The sequence below is a fragment of the Saccopteryx leptura genome, chromosome 4 (genome assembly GCF_036850995.1).
Source record: "Saccopteryx leptura isolate mSacLep1 chromosome 4, mSacLep1_pri_phased_curated, whole genome shotgun sequence".
NCBI lineage: Eukaryota > Metazoa > Chordata > Mammalia > Chiroptera > Emballonuridae > Saccopteryx > Saccopteryx leptura.
The window spans coordinates 38,033,408-38,051,227 of NC_089506.1; the positions used below are offsets into that span (position 1 = coordinate 38,033,408).

At 42.0% G+C, this 17,820-nt stretch overlaps 1 protein-coding gene across 3 annotated transcripts in view; it reads right to left on the reverse strand.

Moving 5' to 3' along the window:
• The window catches only part of ARHGEF7 (Rho guanine nucleotide exchange factor 7), a 151,472-nt gene that overhangs the window by 72,185 nt on the left and 61,467 nt on the right, over window positions 1-17,820 (reverse strand). For all 3 annotated transcript variants that reach the window (XM_066380549.1, XM_066380547.1, XM_066380548.1), the window contains 2 exons: window positions 15,323-15,453; window positions 1,406-1,607 (listed from right to left, as the gene is read on the reverse strand). In XM_066380549.1, coding sequence (XP_066236646.1) covers window positions 1,406-1,607; window positions 15,323-15,453 — 333 coding nt within the window. The remainder of the gene's footprint in view (window positions 1-1,405; window positions 1,608-15,322; window positions 15,454-17,820) is intronic.

Genomic DNA, 17,820 nt, shown 5'->3' on the forward strand with positions numbered 1-17,820 from the left:
GCCGTGGATAACAATACATGGGTAACCTGAAAACATTAGGGATGGAAGTTATCCCCAAAAGACATTATTCCTTTGGTTCAACGGTCACATAAAGAGTAATTAGCATAATGGATCACTAATGAGTCAATGTTACTCCTTATGCCTTAAAAAGTAAACAGAAAAAAATTTTTTCAAAGTTACTTGAATACACAAACTAGGGAGTCCATGTGACCCCATCAATGAACAAAATGATGCAGTCACTTCTGTCATTAAGTAAACACTTATAAATAAGTAGTGGCAGGTTCTCCTTAGAGCTGCATCTGTCCCCACCAGCTCTCAGGCCTCACACTCGACTCCAAAAATGGGACCTGAGAGCAAGATGTCTGTGCTACACTGAGGACTTTAAAAGGGTAACAGTGTACGATGCAACTACAGTTGACCCTTGAAAACACAGGTTTGAACTACATGAATCAACTTTCGTGTGTGTGTGTGTTTTATACAAAATACTGTAAATATGTATTTTCTCAATAATATATATTTTCTCTAGCTTACTTCATCATAAGAATCCAGTATATAAGACATTTAACATACAGAATGTGTTAATTGATTGCTGATGTCATTAGTAGGGCTTCCAGTCAATAGTGGGCTATCAGTATTAAGTTTTGGGGGAGTCAAAAATCACTTGGATTTCTTACCAGTCAGAAGTGAGTACCCTTCACCCCCATACTGTTCAATGGTATACTATATTACCAAGAGATGACATTGATGACATTCAAATCAATTTGAAAATAACTCCCAGAAATCACCTGAAGAAGACTTTGAGACATACAAACTCTCCTTCCAATCTAATTGGCAAAGGCTAACTTTCAAAACTCCATGAGCACAAATACCCAAAAAGTAAAAATTCATTCACTTTGTATTCTTACTAACCAACAAGAATTCCCATTTAAATGATTTCAGAAAGCTCCCAGGTTGAGGAACACATCTACCTGCCAGGGGCACGGCATTCCCCAACTCCGTGGAGACAGGAGGGTCTGCACTCAGGCCCCTTCAGGACCTCACCCTAAGTGCCTCTTCATCTAGCTGTTCATCTGTATCCTTTATTATATAATAAACCAGTAAATGTAACTAGCACTTCCCCAAGTTCCATTCTAGCAAGTTATCAAACCCAAAGAGAGGGTCATGAGAACTGTGACTTAGTACCAGTTGGTCAGAAGTCATTACACCCCCAATGTGGGGGTAAAGTAAAAAAATAACTTTCACTGAACAAAAGAGAGTAGGGAAGAATTTGAATACTTAGCCCAGGGTCATTTACACAATTCCAACTGAATAAAAACACTTACTATATACTGAGCACATTCATTTCTTTCTGTTTCTTCTCACCTAAAAGAAAAGCATCAGTCCATTCTGCCGATGTGCTACTTACCACTGGGCTTGATCTCTCGTACGTAGTTGCTGGGAAACCAGCCAGTCCTGCCGTTGTGAGTGCCCTCCCACCAGCCCCCTTCCTCCACTCGAGTGACATGGATGACGTCTCCTTTCGTAAAGGAAAGCTCATCTTCATTTGTCTGCTGGAAGTTAAACTTTGCTCTTACTACCAGTTGACTGTTGGTATTATCGGTCATGTCCTACAAAAGGGAGGGAAAGAAAAACTTCATGAAGTATAGTCTATGTCATTACAAAATAATTAGATATTTTACTATTACAAATGTAGCATGAGGCCCTGGCCAGCCGGCTCAGTGGTAGAGTGTTGACAGAGAGTGGGCGTCCCGAGCTCAATTCCCAGTCAGGGCACACAGGAGAGGCAACCATCTGTTTCTCCTCCCTTCCCTTCTCCTGTTCTTTCTTTTTCTCCCTCCCTCTCCCCCTCTCTCTCTTCCCCTCCCACAGCCATAAATCAATTGGTTCAAGAGTGTTGGCCTCGGGAACTGAGGATGGCTCCACAGAGCCTCCCCCTGAGGTGCTAAAAAATAGCTCAGTTGCGAGCATGACCCCAGATGGGCAGAGTATCAGCCCCAGACAGGGGTTGCTGAGTGGATCCCAGTTGGGGCGCAAGTGAGAGTCTATCTCCCCTCCTCTCACTTTAAAAAAAAAAAAATGTAGCATGACTAACAATTTTTTAATCATGGAGGTTTAAATTCAAGAAACTTAAATATCCTATCCCCCATAGTACACCCTGACCACCCTAATACCCTGTTTCCAGTCCAGGATTAAATTCTCTTAACAGCTTGACAAGTCTTATTCCTGTCACTATTTGCCTACATATATACATTTTCACATACGTTTTTATGAAACTGTACAAACTTTTCTACAATTTAAAAGAAATTAATACACTGTAGTCACTCTTTCAGCAGTACTTTAAATTACTTTAGTCTTAATTAACTGTAAAATACAGGCAATGCTATGCCATTACTTACTTAACCAATTCTCCATTACTGAATTTTAGGCTATTTCTAGTATTTTACTGCTGCAAAGTAAGGCTACATTAAAACTATCTGGACATCTATCTTTGAATATTCCCGTAAATCAGATTATGTTAAATTCAGACCAAAGACTATGTACAATACATTTCAAATTTTAACACCTGTTTATAAATGCCCTCCAAAAACGTTCTATAAACTTACACCACGCTACATCCCAATAAGTTATTTCTTCAAACATTCACCAATACTGAGTACTGTCAAGTATTTTTATTTTTGCCAAACGGATGGGAAAAAATGGTACCTCATTTTAGTTTGCATTTTTTTCTCGGAGATTAAGCACACTTGCAGATCTCTGCAATGTGGTAAGAAAAAGGCAGACTGGCTAGAGTTTTCTCTTTTATCCCCATCTATGTCAGACTGGGTGCTAGAGAGGCTTACAACTCAGACACCAATAAGAGTAAATAAAAAAATAATCCCCATGAAAATCGTGCCCTCTTGGCCAAAAGAGCAGCCAAGGGGCAGCAGACACAGACAGTGGGTACAGGCACTCAGCTTGCACCTGGGTGTGCCCAGGGACTGAGCAGAACACCTCACACCCCACCAAGTACCAGCACTCCCCCTTTCCAGGTGACATTAGAAAAAATCAGACAGGGATTCCCAACCTCCACCCTACCAGGTGCCCCATCTGCCCACAATACACCCTCCCCTGCCCCTCTGAACTCCACCTAGTCTCAGGGAACAAGCCAAGCCTAGAATCTCCCCACCTTCCATCCAGCCTCAGGGGAGACCAAAGGCCCCAGATTCCCCCTCTCAACTCCTCAAATCCTTCCCCCAGTCCAGCAGGAACCCCAGCAACACCGGGAAATGAGTCTGACCCACTGAAAGGGCTCTGGAAACAAGCCGTCACTGGAACCATACCCTACCAACCAGGCCAGGACCACACACTAACCCCATCAGGGCCACGAGCTGCTGAGAACAAGAGTTAAGTAGGAGCCAGCACCTCCTACCTAAAACACTCTGCAGAGCCTCCAGAATATAATCAAACACACTCCTCATTCTGAGAACCTGAAAAATCACAGTTTGAATGAGAAAAGACATTGATACTGAGTGAGATAAAGCAGACGCTGGGATCATCAGAAAGGGTTTTCATCATCAAGAAGCTTCAAAAAGCAATTACTAATTCTCTCAAAATAGAATAGAAAATCTCAGAAAAGAAATAAATTATAAAATTTACTCAAACTGAGAGTGGAGGAAAAAAATAACAAGAGCTCTAGAAACTTGTGGGAAATAACAAAGATCTAAGACTGGTATCAGAGTCTTGGAGGAAAAGAAAAGCAATGCTGAAAAGTCGTGTAAGAAACATTGTTGGCCCTGGCTGATGGCTCAGTGGATAGAGTATCGGCCCGGCATATGGATGTCCCAGATTCAATTTCCAGTAAGGGCACATAGGAGAAGCAATCATCTGCTTCTCCTCCCTCCCTCCCTCTCCCCTTCTCTCTCTTCTCCTTCCACAGCCAGTGGTTCAACTGGTTTGAGTATGGCCCTGGGCACTGAAGATAGCTCCCCCAGAGTGCAACAGCCTCAGGCGCTAAAAATAGCTGGGTACTCCAGCACTGGCCCCAGGTGGGGATGCAGGATGGACCCAGGTTGGAACACATGTGGGGGGGGGGGGGGGACGACACATATGGGGGGGGAGGGGAGGGGAGGGGGAAGGGAGGAAGGGAGGAAGGGAGGAAGGGAGGGAGGGAGGGAGGGAGGGAGGAAGGGAGGGAGGGAGGGAGGGAGGGAGGGAGGGAGGGAGGGAGGGAGGGAGGGAGGGAGGAAGGAAGGAAGGAAGGAAGGAAGGAAGGAAGGAAGGAAGGAAGGAAGGAAGGAAGGAAGGAAGGAAGGAAGGAAGGAAGGAAGGAAGGAAGGAAGGAAGGAAGGAAGGAAGGAAGGAAGGAAGGAAGGAAGGAAGGAAGGAAGGAAGGAAGGAAGGAAGGAAGGAAGGAAGGAAGGAAGGAAGGAAGGAAGGAAGGAAGGAAGGAAGGAAGGAAGGAAGGAAGGAAGGAAGGAAGGAAGGAAGGAAGGAAGGAAGGAAGGAAGGAAGGAAGGAAGGAAGGAAGGAAGGAAGGAAGGAAGGAAGGAAGGAAGGAAGGAAGGAAGGAAGGAAGGAAGGAAGGAAGGAAGGAAGGAAGGAAGGAAGGAAGGAAGGAAGGAAGGAAGGAAGGAAGGAAGGAAGGAAGGAAGGAAGGAAGGAAGGAAGGAAGGAAGGAAGGAAGGAAGGAAGGAAGGGAGGGAGGAAGGAAGGAAGGAAGGAAGGAAGGAAAGTTGGTTGTTGGCCTTAGCCGATTGGTTCAGTGGATAGACATGAGCCCATTGTGCAGACATCCCGGGTTCAATTCCCAGTCAGGGATGCAGGATGGACCCAGGTTGGGACACATGTGTGTGGGGGGGGGACACATATGGGGGAGAGAGGGGAGAGAGGGGAGAGAGGGGAGAGAGGGGAGAGAGGGAGGGAGGAAGGGAGGGAAAGGAAGGAAGGAAAGTTGGTTGTTGGCCTTAGCCGATTGGTTCAGTGGATAGACATGAGCCCATTGTGCAGACATCCCGGGTTCAATTCCCAGTCAGGGCACACATGAGAAGCAACCATCTGTTTCTCTTCTCCTCCCTCTCCCCAGTCAGCCTGGGCGCTGAAGATAGCTCTGTTGATTCAAGCATCAGCCTCTGATGGGGGTTGCCAGGTGGATCTCAGTTGGGGCACATGCTGGAGTCTATCTCCCCTCCTCAAAGAAAAAAAAAAAAGAAATAGTTGAAAATGTTCTGAATTTGACAAGACACAAATGTACAGATTCAAGCAGCTGAGTGGCCACAAACAGGATTAGCCTAAACAAATACCAAGTCACACCAAAACCAACTTCGGAAAACTAAAGACAAAGAGAAGCCTGACCAGGCAGTGGCGCAGTGGATAGAGCGTCAGACTGGGATGCGGAAGACCCAGGTTCGAGACCCCGAGGTCGCCAGCTTGAGCGTGGGCTCATCAGGTTTGAGCAAAAATTCACCAGCTTGGACCCAAGGTCGCTGGCTCCAGCAAGGGGTTACTTGGTCTGCTGAAGGCCTGCGGTCAAGGCACATATGAGAAAGCAATCAATGAACAACTAAGGTGTCGCAATGCGCAATGAAAAAACTAATGATTAATGCTTCTCATCTCTCCGTTCCTGTCTGTCTGTCCCTGTCTATCCCTCACTCTGACTCTCTCTCTGTCTCTGTAAAAAAATAAAATAAAATAAATAAAAATAATTTAAAAATAAATAAATAAAGACAAAGAGAAAAATATATTAGTATCAGGGTAAAAAAGACATCTGTGGATATATGAGGCCTCAAAACCTTTACCTCCCATGCACACTTTCTCAAGAAGTTAGTGAAAGATGTGCTCCTGCAAGACAGGGAAATTATCCAGGAAAAAAACTGATGCTGGAGAAAAAGAGGTGGAGGAGATGACTAAGGTCACAAGGAGCCTACAGGATGATAACGAAGAAACCCTCAGAGAAGTGCTCACCTACTTCTCCACTGCTCCCCCTCTCACTTCTCTTTCTCTATCCCCCTCCTGCAGCCATGGCTCCACTGAAGCAAGTTGGCCTTGAGCACCAAGGTCGGCTCCAGGCCTCAGCCGCTAAGCAATGAAACACAACACCCCAGGTGGGCAGAGCACTGCCCCCAGTGGGCTTTCTGGATGGATCCTCCTGGTCAGGGCACATGCAGGAGGAGTCTGTCTGCCTCCCATCCTCTCACTGAATAAATAATAAATAAATAACTCAGGGCAGCTGCATAGCCTGGCTGACACCCAAGACACTCAAGTGGGTCAGAAGACTTCAAGTTCTTTAGGAAAATGAAAAATCCTAACATGTCTGAATTGACAAGAAGAAATTAGAAAAAGGCAAAACAATAGAACTGCAACCTGCAAAAGGTACACAGAAAACTAAACACGCAACAATTATTAATTCCAGAAAACAAAGTGTTATGAAAGGAAGAAGAGTCTCACACAGATCATGGCTTCACTGTGAGTCTAACAATGTTAATCGCTGACCCAGTGAAAGCCATAATGGAACTCATGAGGAAGAAGAGCTGGAAGCACTGATGCAGGTAAGGGACACAAGGCTGTGAAAGAGCCCTAACCCCCTAGTCCACTGTGAGAAGTCCACATTGGTAACATCTCAAGCTATTAAAAAAAAAAAAAAAATCACACTTAATATAGGCATTTTAGTTAGAGACACATGCAAATTCCTAAAGAATTGAGGAAAAAAATGGAAAACTGTTGTCTCTACTGACTTTTTTCCTAATAGCAAGTCTTACAGAATTGCCTAAATCTCTACACTAGATACGTATGTCATTAAACAAAAATATAAAAATAAAGCACACAGTGTTAAGGCAGATCTTTAAGAGGAGCTGTCCTGTCTGGTTGGCTCAGTGGAAGAGTGTCAGTCCAGTGTGTGGATATTCCAGGTTTGATTCCCAGTCAGGGCACACAGGTGAGGCACCCATCTGCTTCTCCACCTCTCCCCCTCCCTCTCTTTCTCTCTCTTCTCCTCCTGCATCCATGGCTTGATTGGAGCGTGTTGGTCTCGGGTGCTAAGGATGGCTCCATGGGCTCCACCTCAGGCACTAAGTAGAAGAGCGAGGTTGCTGAGCAACAGAGCAATGCCCAGTCAGAGCACCACCACCCAGTGGACTTGCCAGGTGGCTCCTGGTAGGGGCTCATGCAGGAGTCTGTCTCTTTGCCTCCCCTTCTCTCACTGAATTAAAAAAAAAAAAAGAGGAGGAGGAGCTGATAGAATTCCTAAAATATTTAATGCTTATTTATCTACTTAAATATTAACTATTACATATTATATATTTATATATTATAAATTATAAATATATATAACATTAACTTATATTATAAATAATAATTCAAATACATTAAATTTCATTAATAAATTAAACAATGCATACTTAATATTTAATATTTAGAGTATTCAATAAACAATAAATATTGGCAATGAAAGCTCTGGCTGACCACTGTCAACTCAAACATAATGCTTGCTGGCACACTTGAATATTGAGGGGTGGGATAAACTCATCTGTCCACATGAAGATCACAGTTGGAAAAATGGTACATGCTGTTCTTCTTCTGGTTCAGTGAAACATTATCAGGCTTACTATACTGTATCAGGTTCTCTCTTTCTAAAAACCATTGTCCTCAATCATCAGTTGATCACTATGATCTTCATTACATTCTCCTTTTTTGTGGCTTATCCTGGCTTTGTGTAAAAGCACACAGCCAATCCTGGTGATAAATTTCCACAACAGAATACGACATAACAAATAAACTTGCAGAGCAGGCCCCTAAGGAGGTCAAACTGCCCCTGGGGTGACCCTACTGCCAGCCTATGGACTTCAGCTCACAATCAGCACTGAGGCCCTCACTGTACACGAGTCTGGCCTGAACATAAGTCGAGGCATGGTGGTGGTATCTTGCCTTGGTGGTACCTTGTAAATGAGGTAAAAGGTAAAGTACATTCTCCCTACACTTACGATTTCTCCACACTTACGGCACGAGTTAGACAACACCACTGACACCTTCTCTGCTTCAGAAGCAGACACTCCACTAAAGACAGGACAGGGAGCTGTCTGAGAGAGGAGGTGGAAAGAAAGGCATGAGTTACAGGCAGCCAGTCCAGATCCATTTAAATTTCTGATTCCACAAATTTCCATTGTTCAGCACTTATACCCTGAAGGATATACAGACTTTTACAATGTTGCCCTATAAAGTGCTGATTAGAGGGCAAGTTGCCAAAGACCGGGCTAAAAGGAGGGTGCTCTACAAAGGGCTGTCCTCCAGCACATCACAATGGCTAAGAGCGCTCCGGCCACTATCACCAGAGTCACAGGAATCTGGAAAGGATGTATTTAGTCATGATCTTATTACTTTGGAATATTTTCCTTCCCTTTTTTAAAAGTTCTCCTGAAAGTATACTCTGTCATCTATCTGGGCTCAGCATGACACTGCACGACAGTCTAAAATATAATAAGCTGAGCAGAAAGGGCCAGGTACAAAATAAGTAAATGCTGTGGAATCCCATTTAGTACATAAAATACAAAACAGGTAAAACTCATCTTTACTATTAGAAATCAGGAGAGCAGATGCCTCTGGGAAAGGCAGATCCAATAAAGGCAGGCAGGGACAGTCAGGTTCTGCCTCTTGATCTGGGAGTGCTTACAAATAGGTAATGTCGAACTTGTAAAAATTCATCAAACTGTTTGCTTAGAAAAGACACTTTTTTTCTATATGTCATATATGTCAATAAAAGTTAGCGATGGGAGGGCACTGAAGAGGGAAAAAGTAACCCCTACCACTAGGTAAGGCACACACACAGGACCTCCTCCGGAAACTAATCTGTACCCACCACATTAATTCTTAATGACCTCTTTTTTATTTCTATAATCAAAGCACCACCCAGCAGTTATCATGCATGTATAACTTCATCAAGTACTTTATTTTATCCAATGTTCTAAAATTATCCTTATAACCCAGAACCAGAATATCATGGTGTGCTACCTTCACACAAACTCAACCATCTTCTCCATTCCCTAAAAGTACCTATAATTTCATTTATAAGAGGAAAGGTCATCAAGGAGTGAAAATCAATTTCTACTCTAATGGCAAACTATTTCCCAGTCCTGTGAGGCTAAGTATCTTAACTTCACAAAGCTTCAGTTCCCTCATAATGTATTTCATCAACTATAAAATGCCTGAAATTAGACAATACCCATTGGTGTTATATTCCACCAAGTATTATCAATTATGACATCAACCATAAAAGACACATGCTACTTTAGGGCAGTGTTTTTCAACCAGTGTGCCGTGAGACATGGTCAGGTGTGCCGTGGGGAAATTAAACATGGGTCCCCAAACTACGGCCCGCGTGCTGAATACACCCACGGAGGCTCTTTATCTGGTCCGCCACCAGCCGCCTCCATCCGAACATAAACATTCCCCTCACAATCCCTCCAGCTATCAGCGACAGGAAGAGTGGAGGCACAGGGAACGCTCACTGACCAATCACCTTCTAGGATTCATCCCAACCACTAGCGATGAACCAATAGTAGGCCGCCTCTCATCCACACCCAGGAAGGTCCCCGCTCGGGCTGCTGGGCACTTGTCATTGTGTGGCTACAGCGAGTAGTTGAAGCTGCTACTCCTCCCCATGGTCCCGATTTCTAATCCTGGTCAGGACTGGAGGTAAATGTTGCCACCACTAGATGAAGCCTCAGCCTCAGCTGGTTATGTGTATCCTGATGGTGTATATAGATATTTGACCTTTTTCTTTTTAAAAGAGGCCCCCGCAGAGGGTGATATACAATGCATCACAATGTTATCTATATTGTATATGGCCTTGTAAAGGTCATCTTCTTAAATAGCTCAAATCTCTATATACACCATCAAAACAGACAGAACCAAGGCCCCTGCACCCAGCTGACCATGGGATTTGAACCCACAACCTCAGGGAGAACTCTAGTATTTATCAGAATCCTTACCTAGAAAGCAAACTTCTCAATCTGACAGTAGAGATGCTCTGAGGACTTATGTTACACAAGTACCCAACATTTTCTAAAATTGATTTTGTCCAGCCTCTATATAGAGAGAGTATTTGCCAAATTGATTTCAACCCACAACCTTGATGAAAGCTCCAGTATCTATTAGCAGGACTGTATATATGAGGGGATACATGGGACTGTATATATGAGGGGTTACATGGGACTGTACATATAAGGTTACATGGGACTGTATATGAGGGGATGTTACGTGGGACTGTATTTATAGGGGATGTTACGTGGGTCTGAATATATGAGGGATGTTACATGGGATTTTATATATGAGCGATGTTACATGGGACTGTATATATGAGGGGGTTATCCTTTTTTATTTAACTTTTTTTTTTAATAAATGTAATTTATTTAAAGGACCTCTGCCAGGCATATTTCACTCTTGTGACAGTTTGGGATCTCAGCAAGATGAGCAAGTGACAGTGATGGAGAAGTTTTTGAGAAGGGAAAATGCAAATGCCAACAGGGCCCTGGACAAAATTCTGACCCAGATGAAGGCCCTAGTATGAGTGGTAGACAAAAGAAAAAAGACAAGACGGTGAGCTCGAGGCAATACAGCGAAAGCTATCTTTCATTTGGATTTACTTTCACCAGGGATGAGATAGCACCAACTCCACTGTGCTTGGTGTGTGGTGAGAAGCTTAATAGCACCATGGTGCCAAGCAAGCTTAAACGCCATCTCCAAACGAAACACCCTCCCATTCAAAACAAGCCGATGGACTATTTTGTACACTTACATACAAACAATGAGAAATGGGCAACTTTTTTGAGAAAAACCACAAAGGTAAACGAGAGAGCCCTCAAAGCTAGTTACCTTATTGCTGAACTCATAGCTAAATCAAAAAAGTCCCACACTGTGGCAGAAACATTAATACTGCCAGCTTGTAAAGCCATTGTAAATGAGATGCTTGGCCCTACCGCGGCCAAAGAGATAGCTAAAGTGCCTCTCTCAGATAACACAATTGCCAGATGTATTGATGACATGTCTGCAGACATTGAAACTGTTGTTTTGGGAAAGGTGCACATCAGTAAAAAATTTGCCTTGCAACTTGATGAGTAGATGGATATTAGTGGACATTGTCAGCTCTTGGCCAATGTGTGTTTTGTGGATGGAGAAGCCATTAGAAAAAACTTCCTATTTTGCAAGGCACTGCCAGAAAAATCAACAGGAGGGGAAATAATTCGGGTCACGTCGGAATATCTTAATAAAAGCGGGCTTACATGGGAAAACTGCACAGGTGTCTGCACTGATGGAGCCGCAGCCATGGTCAGGCGCATCAAAGGCTTCGTAAGTAGGGTCAAAGAAAGAAACCCAGATGTTATTGTTACGCACTGTTTTTTTGCACCGTGAGGCCCTCGTTGCAAAGACCTTACCAGCAGATCTAGCTCCTGTGTTGGATGATGTTGTGAGCATAGTGAACTTTGTGAAGACGCGACCTTTGAGATGTCGCTTATTTGCGTCTTTGTGTAAAGAAATGGGAGCAGAACATAAAATCTTATTGCTCCACACGGAGGTCCGGTGGCTGTCGCATGGCAAAGTGCTGGCCCGTGTGTATGAGTTGCGAGAGGAACTTAAAGTATTTCTGACAAACGAGAGGTCCGATTACTCAAAGCTGCTTGCAACTGATGAGTGGTGTGCAAAGCTGGCATACCTGGCTGATATATTTCATTATCTGAATGAACTGAACACACGGATGCAAGGCCAAAATGAAAACCTGCTTACAAGCACTGATAAAATGAATGGATTCCGTTTAAAGGTGCAGCTCTGGCAACAACATGTGCAGCGTGGCAACCTTGAGATGTTCCCACTCACCAAGAAACAGCATGATGGCAACACTGCTGCAATGTGCGAGGTGATTGGCAGACATTTGAAAACTCTTGAGAAGACATTATCATTTTATTTCTCTTCAGCCTTCACAGAATGCCTTGACTGGGTTAGGGACCCATACAGCTCAGTATCCGTTGCTGGAAAGGACATGACTTTAAAGGAGCAAGAGGAACTCATTGAACTGAAACAAGATCGTGGTTTAAAGCTAAAGTTTGCTGATCTTCCTTTGGACAGTTTTTGGTTATCTGTTGCCAAGGAGTTCCCCATTCTGGCCAACAAAGCTATTTTGACATTGCTCCCGTTTTCAACCACATAACTATGTGAGCTGAGCTTCTCAAGCTTGACTGCGATAAAAACTAAAAACAGAGAGAGACTGAGAACTGTTGAGGAAGAGCTTCGTGTGTGTCTTTCTACCATTCCTGCCAGGATATCCCTTTTGTGTTCATCAAAACAGGCCCAGGTTTCACACTGAGTATAAATACATTTAGAAACTATATTATTAACTATATGTATAATATGTACTGTGTTAGAGTGTCATTTTGTGTCATTTTGGTAGGTGGTGTGCCCCAGGATTTTGTAAATGTAAAAAATGTGCCGCGGCTCAAAAAAGGTTGAAAATCACTGTTTAGGGTATAATTTTTTTTAAAGGTCATAGAATTGATTAAATACGGTACGTTAGAGAAGCACAATATTTTCTCTGTTTATGGTACAGGGGAACTAAATATTTTTTAAAAAAACATTGTAATACATTTTACTGTCTTGCATTCCTTGGAAATACATTTTGTGAACTCAATAACCAGGGCTGGCACTGGTCCCAATAAGCAGTGGGGACTAGGGGGAAAGGAAATGCTTTAAGAGGTCAAGTCTTCCATAAGTGAGGGATATAGTGCAATAACCTCACAAATATTCTTGCAAACTCTGAGAAAAACTTCAGAAGCCCAAGGTCATACTTATGAGGATAAAAATTTAGGACACAGCGGAGACATAAGAGATCCCAGAAGCATTCCATTGCAGTTATTTAAGAATAAAAAAGGATGAAGTCAACCTTATTTAAATATGAGAAAAACTATGACCCAAGTCGACAGGGTGCCCCATTCCTGCCCAATTCAGTTATGGAGTCACTCTTTCTTGGGGTGACAGGCAACTCACGCTCATTTTAGCACAGGGCATAGGAAAGAGGGTAAAAGAAATCACGCCAGAAAAGGAATGATCAGAAAGCAACTGGGAAGCGCCATAATAAAGGAGTTAGTTAAACTTCCACTGCAATACGAACAACACCCTAGAACTTTTCAAATCTGCCTTCATCACAAGGCAGGAGATCTGGCCTAAAACAGACAATGAGTTCAGACACTGAAGCAACATTAGGCAGACAACTAGCACCGAGGTAGTAGTTAGGAGAGACAGAGATGAAGGCAGTTACAACAGCACCTTGAAAATACTGATCCTTGTTGTGGGGATGGTAATGCCTTACACAATTTCAAAGCCAGGCTTTACTTTAATGAGATCTCAAAATATTCAAGAAACAACACTTGTTTTTTTTAACTTAACTTTTTTATTGAAAATTTCTTAACAAAAAGTAGAGAATAAGTATACTTCCATGTATCAGGCATCTATAACTTCATCAAGTTATAGGTCACCCAGCTTTAAATAAATATTTTGTCATTCTTGTTTCATTATAAATTATTTTTAATCCAAGGGAAAAAAACCTCAAAGTAATAGTAATAACACATACAGGAAAATCTAAGGGCAGATAACTGTTCTTACCCAGCATGCAAGAGGGGCCTTGCCATGTTCATGTCATTAGCAGATAACTGTGTCTACCAGTCACAGACACAAAAGCAGGTGAGGTGACTTTTTATTTCTGGTGTAACTTAAAAAAATTTCTCTAGCTAATGAAAAATTAATCCTATACTTATTGTGACCTCAGTAACATTAATTATTATCAACATTACATTTAATTTTATTTTACTTCAAATTATACATTTGCAATTCAGTTCTTATTTAAGCAAAAACAAAAAGGATTAAAATTGCCATGGGAAATGAGAGCACATATTTCTTTACTCAAAGTTTACTGATTGATCTTACATTTTGTTCATGTATTTAAAATACTTCTCAAAGGCTTTTTTCTTAATTTGTTAAGAATTATAGTGCTTCCAATATTCTACAAAATTACTATTCCTCTAACTCTATACTTCGTACTTCACGGGGTTGCTATGAGGGTTATTTGTTAGTTCAGGTAAAGCACTAGAACAATGCCTGGAAGAGAGAAAAACGACTCAATGCATATAGTATTGTACACAAAATCATAAATAGGATGATGGGACTTCTCTAAGAGGAAAAGCAGTCAAAGATAACAGCAATCAGAGTGAATGTGAGTTTTAAAGGTCAGGAAACATAAAAACTATATTCCCTCTCTAGCTTTTAGTTTTTAACCATGCTTTGTGAACTAAAATTTCTCTCCCTCTACAAAGTACATCTCTAACCAAATTAATTTTTGTTTCTTTAGGATCACCATTAGCTTACTTAACAGTATTTCTTTCTGTGTTAATGTAGATAGAAAGCTATGGCCCCCTCAAAACTCTAGAAAAATCGGCCTGTTCAGAATTAGGTTACAAGATCATTTAGATTTCTAACATAACATAATTACTAAAATGTTACATGAAAGCAAAGTCACATCACTTGCTAATCAAACTAAGTGGCAATCACCCATTAATTCAAAAGAGGGCTCGGCAAGTTGTCACAATGACAACAGGGAACAGCCTCATCCTGGTCAGCTGACGTGAAAGCCCCTTTCCACACTTTCTCCACTCAGTACTATATTTACTCTATCCCCAGTCTCTTGGTAACAATTTCACCATTAATCCCAAGTTCTCTGCTCAGAGCCTGTATCCTGACAATTTATAAATGGAGTTTTCTTCACTTTCCAGGATGACTGTCTAAGTTCTGACCCATCTTACTACCAGCCATGACCAGGGAGTCCCTTCTTCATATACTGCATCCTGACTCGGTAAAGCACTCCAAGTCATGCTTTTATAAAAAGAAAAACCACCCTTAGGTCTTTTTAGCTTTTAACCACTTTTTAGCTTTTTTCTTCTTTATACAGCTGAACTCTTCTAAATATGTATTTCTTATTCCTACAGTTCTGTACATTTGTACATAGCAGATGAGAAAATACTATGCAAGTGACCAAGGAAATAGTGTAAAGAACACATTTCTCTAGATAAACTATGCATCTTAAAATATACCACCCAAAAAACCCAAGTTTCTCAAAAGCCATCTTTAAGCATTACACCTGTATATGTGGTGAGTAAATCCCAAACCCAAGTAAAGGAACAATGGGACAAAGTCAAACCACCCTTCAATCTACAAGTCTGTTAATAGAAGTATACATATGTTCCAGATACACCTACACATACTCACTTCCCCAACATACTCCAATTTCAATAACCAGTTCTCTCAAACTTACCAAACTCCGATACTGGCCCTGGAACAATTTTGAAGTCCGACTGTGTGAAGGCTGGGATCCCAGAGAATCAAAGGACTTTATCCGATGAGATGAGGTCCGGGCACACACAGAGTCACTTCCCAGTCCAATGTCTGAAAAGGTCGTGAACACAGAAAAGAGTGAGCTGAAACGCCTAACACTATGCACCCTCACTGCACACCAGACTCTAAACTGGGGCAGCCCCCAAGGGACGCACCACAGACCGTAACAAAGCAGGCCATTTATGCAGTAAACAAAGCACAGATTCTGTCTGCTACAGAAATGACTTGCACTTACTCCCCAATCACCTTTCCAGAAATTAATTGGAGATAACTATTTATCAGTTCTTCCCTAGTATAATTTTCAAATTTTTGAAATGCTCTGTAACCTATTTTTAATACTTTCTCTTCATCTGGAAAAAAATAAGCCTCTCAAATTCAATCACTTAGCAGGGCACCACCCAGAACTCATTTCCAATATATCACCACCAAACACCTACTTCTCCAGGATCACGCTTCACATATAAGCAGCAAAAATTATTTGACGACAAAAGGAAAAAATTACTTAAAACTAACAAAAATCCCCCTGAATTTTTCAGCCAGAGACCCTTCCAAGGAGTATTACCTCAAAATGAAGGCAGCTCATGCTTTATTCACCTCACAAAGTTGGTGGACGAATCAAAGTAAACAGCTATTAAAGGGCTTAGTTCTTTCTCTGCAGTGGTCAGCAAACTCATTAGTCAACAGAGCCAACTATCAACAGTAAAACGACTGAAATTTCTTTTGAGAGCCAAATTTTTAAACTTAAACCATATAGGTAGGTACATTCCTTATCGAGGTAGCTGCAAGTGGTATTTTGTGGAAGAGTCACACTCAAGGGGCCAAAGAGCAGCATTTGGCTTGTGAGCCACAGTTTGCCGACCCCTGGTCTAGGTCTCTTCATGATTAGCCTCCACTTAGGCCAACCTAATAAGTAAATGTTAGCAACCCACTTCTTCAAAGTAATTTGATTTTTTAAAATAGAAGTCATAAAGAGTTTTTTAAATCACTGTTCTGAAATGCACGTGCCTAGCAATTTCCTAAAGCTTCATGGAAAGCCTTCTGTAAAACATATCCTTAAACTGATGGTCTCCAGGTCTATTTTACTGGCAGATGTTTGGATTGGTTTAAATAGTGTCTTATAAAAGTTTGAATCAGTTGTCAACAACTAAAAGTCTGAAGATATCACAGAACAACACAAATTTCCAGTTGTTCCTGAAGCACAGGCAGGCCTAGACAGCCATCCTAGCAAACAGATGCTGTGAGGTACACCAGGGATGGTTCCCGAGTATGGATGACCTCTAAGTGAGGACTATTCTACTTCTCCCAGATGCCAAAAGGTGAGTACACCCCATCTGAAGGGCCAGGACAAAAATGCGAAGAAGTCATGACAAAATACATTTGAGGTTTCTGATTAAAAGAGACATATCAAAGTCTAACTTTCCCCCCAAAATCTAAAATTAATCTGTAAATAGAAAAACAGGCCCTGTTTGGCTCAGCAGTAGAGCATCAGCCTGGCAGGTAGAAGTCCCAGGTTCAATTTCCAGTCAGGGCACACAGGAGAAGCAACCATCTGCTTCTCCACCCCTCCCCCTCTCTCTCCCTCTCTCACTTTTCCTTTCTTGCAGCTATGGCTCAAATAATTCGAGCAAGTTGGCCCCAGGTGCTGAGGATGACTTCATGACCTCGCTTTAAGCGCTAAAATAGCTCAGTTGCCGAGCAACAAAGCAGCAGCCCCAGATGGGCAGAATATCACCCTACAGGGGGCTTGCTGGGTATCTCCTGGTCAGGGCAGATGTGGGAGTCTGTCTCTCTGCCTTCTTGCCTCTCACTTAATAAAAATAAAAAAAAAGAAAAATGACTCTAAAACAAAAGAATCACTAAGGACCCAAAAGGATCTTTTTTTTTTTAATAAATAAATTTTTATTAATTTTAATGGGGTGACATCAATAAATCAGGGTACATATATTCAAAGAAAACATGTCCAGGCCATCTTGTCATTCAATTATATTGCATACCCAGCACCCAAAGTCAGATTATCCTCCGTCATCCTCCACCTAGTTTTCTTTGTGCCCCTCTCCCTCCTTCCCTCCTCCCTTCCCCCCGCCAACCACCACACTCTTGTCCATGTCTCTTGGTCTTGTTTTTATGTCCCACCAATGTATGGAATCATGCAGTTCTTGGTTTTTTCTGATTTACTTATTTCACTCCATATAATGTTATCAAGATCCCACCATTCTGCTGTAAATGGTCCGATGTCATCATTTCTTATGGCTGAGTAGTATACCATAGTGTATATGTGCCACATCTTCTTTATCCAGTCTTCTTCTTTTTTTTTTTTTTAGTGATTAAGGCCTTTAAGAAAACTCTTGGCCAATACAGCAAGAATCCATAAAAGAGTAGTGTCCTTAACATGCTCACCAAGTCCAAGTTGGCACCCAC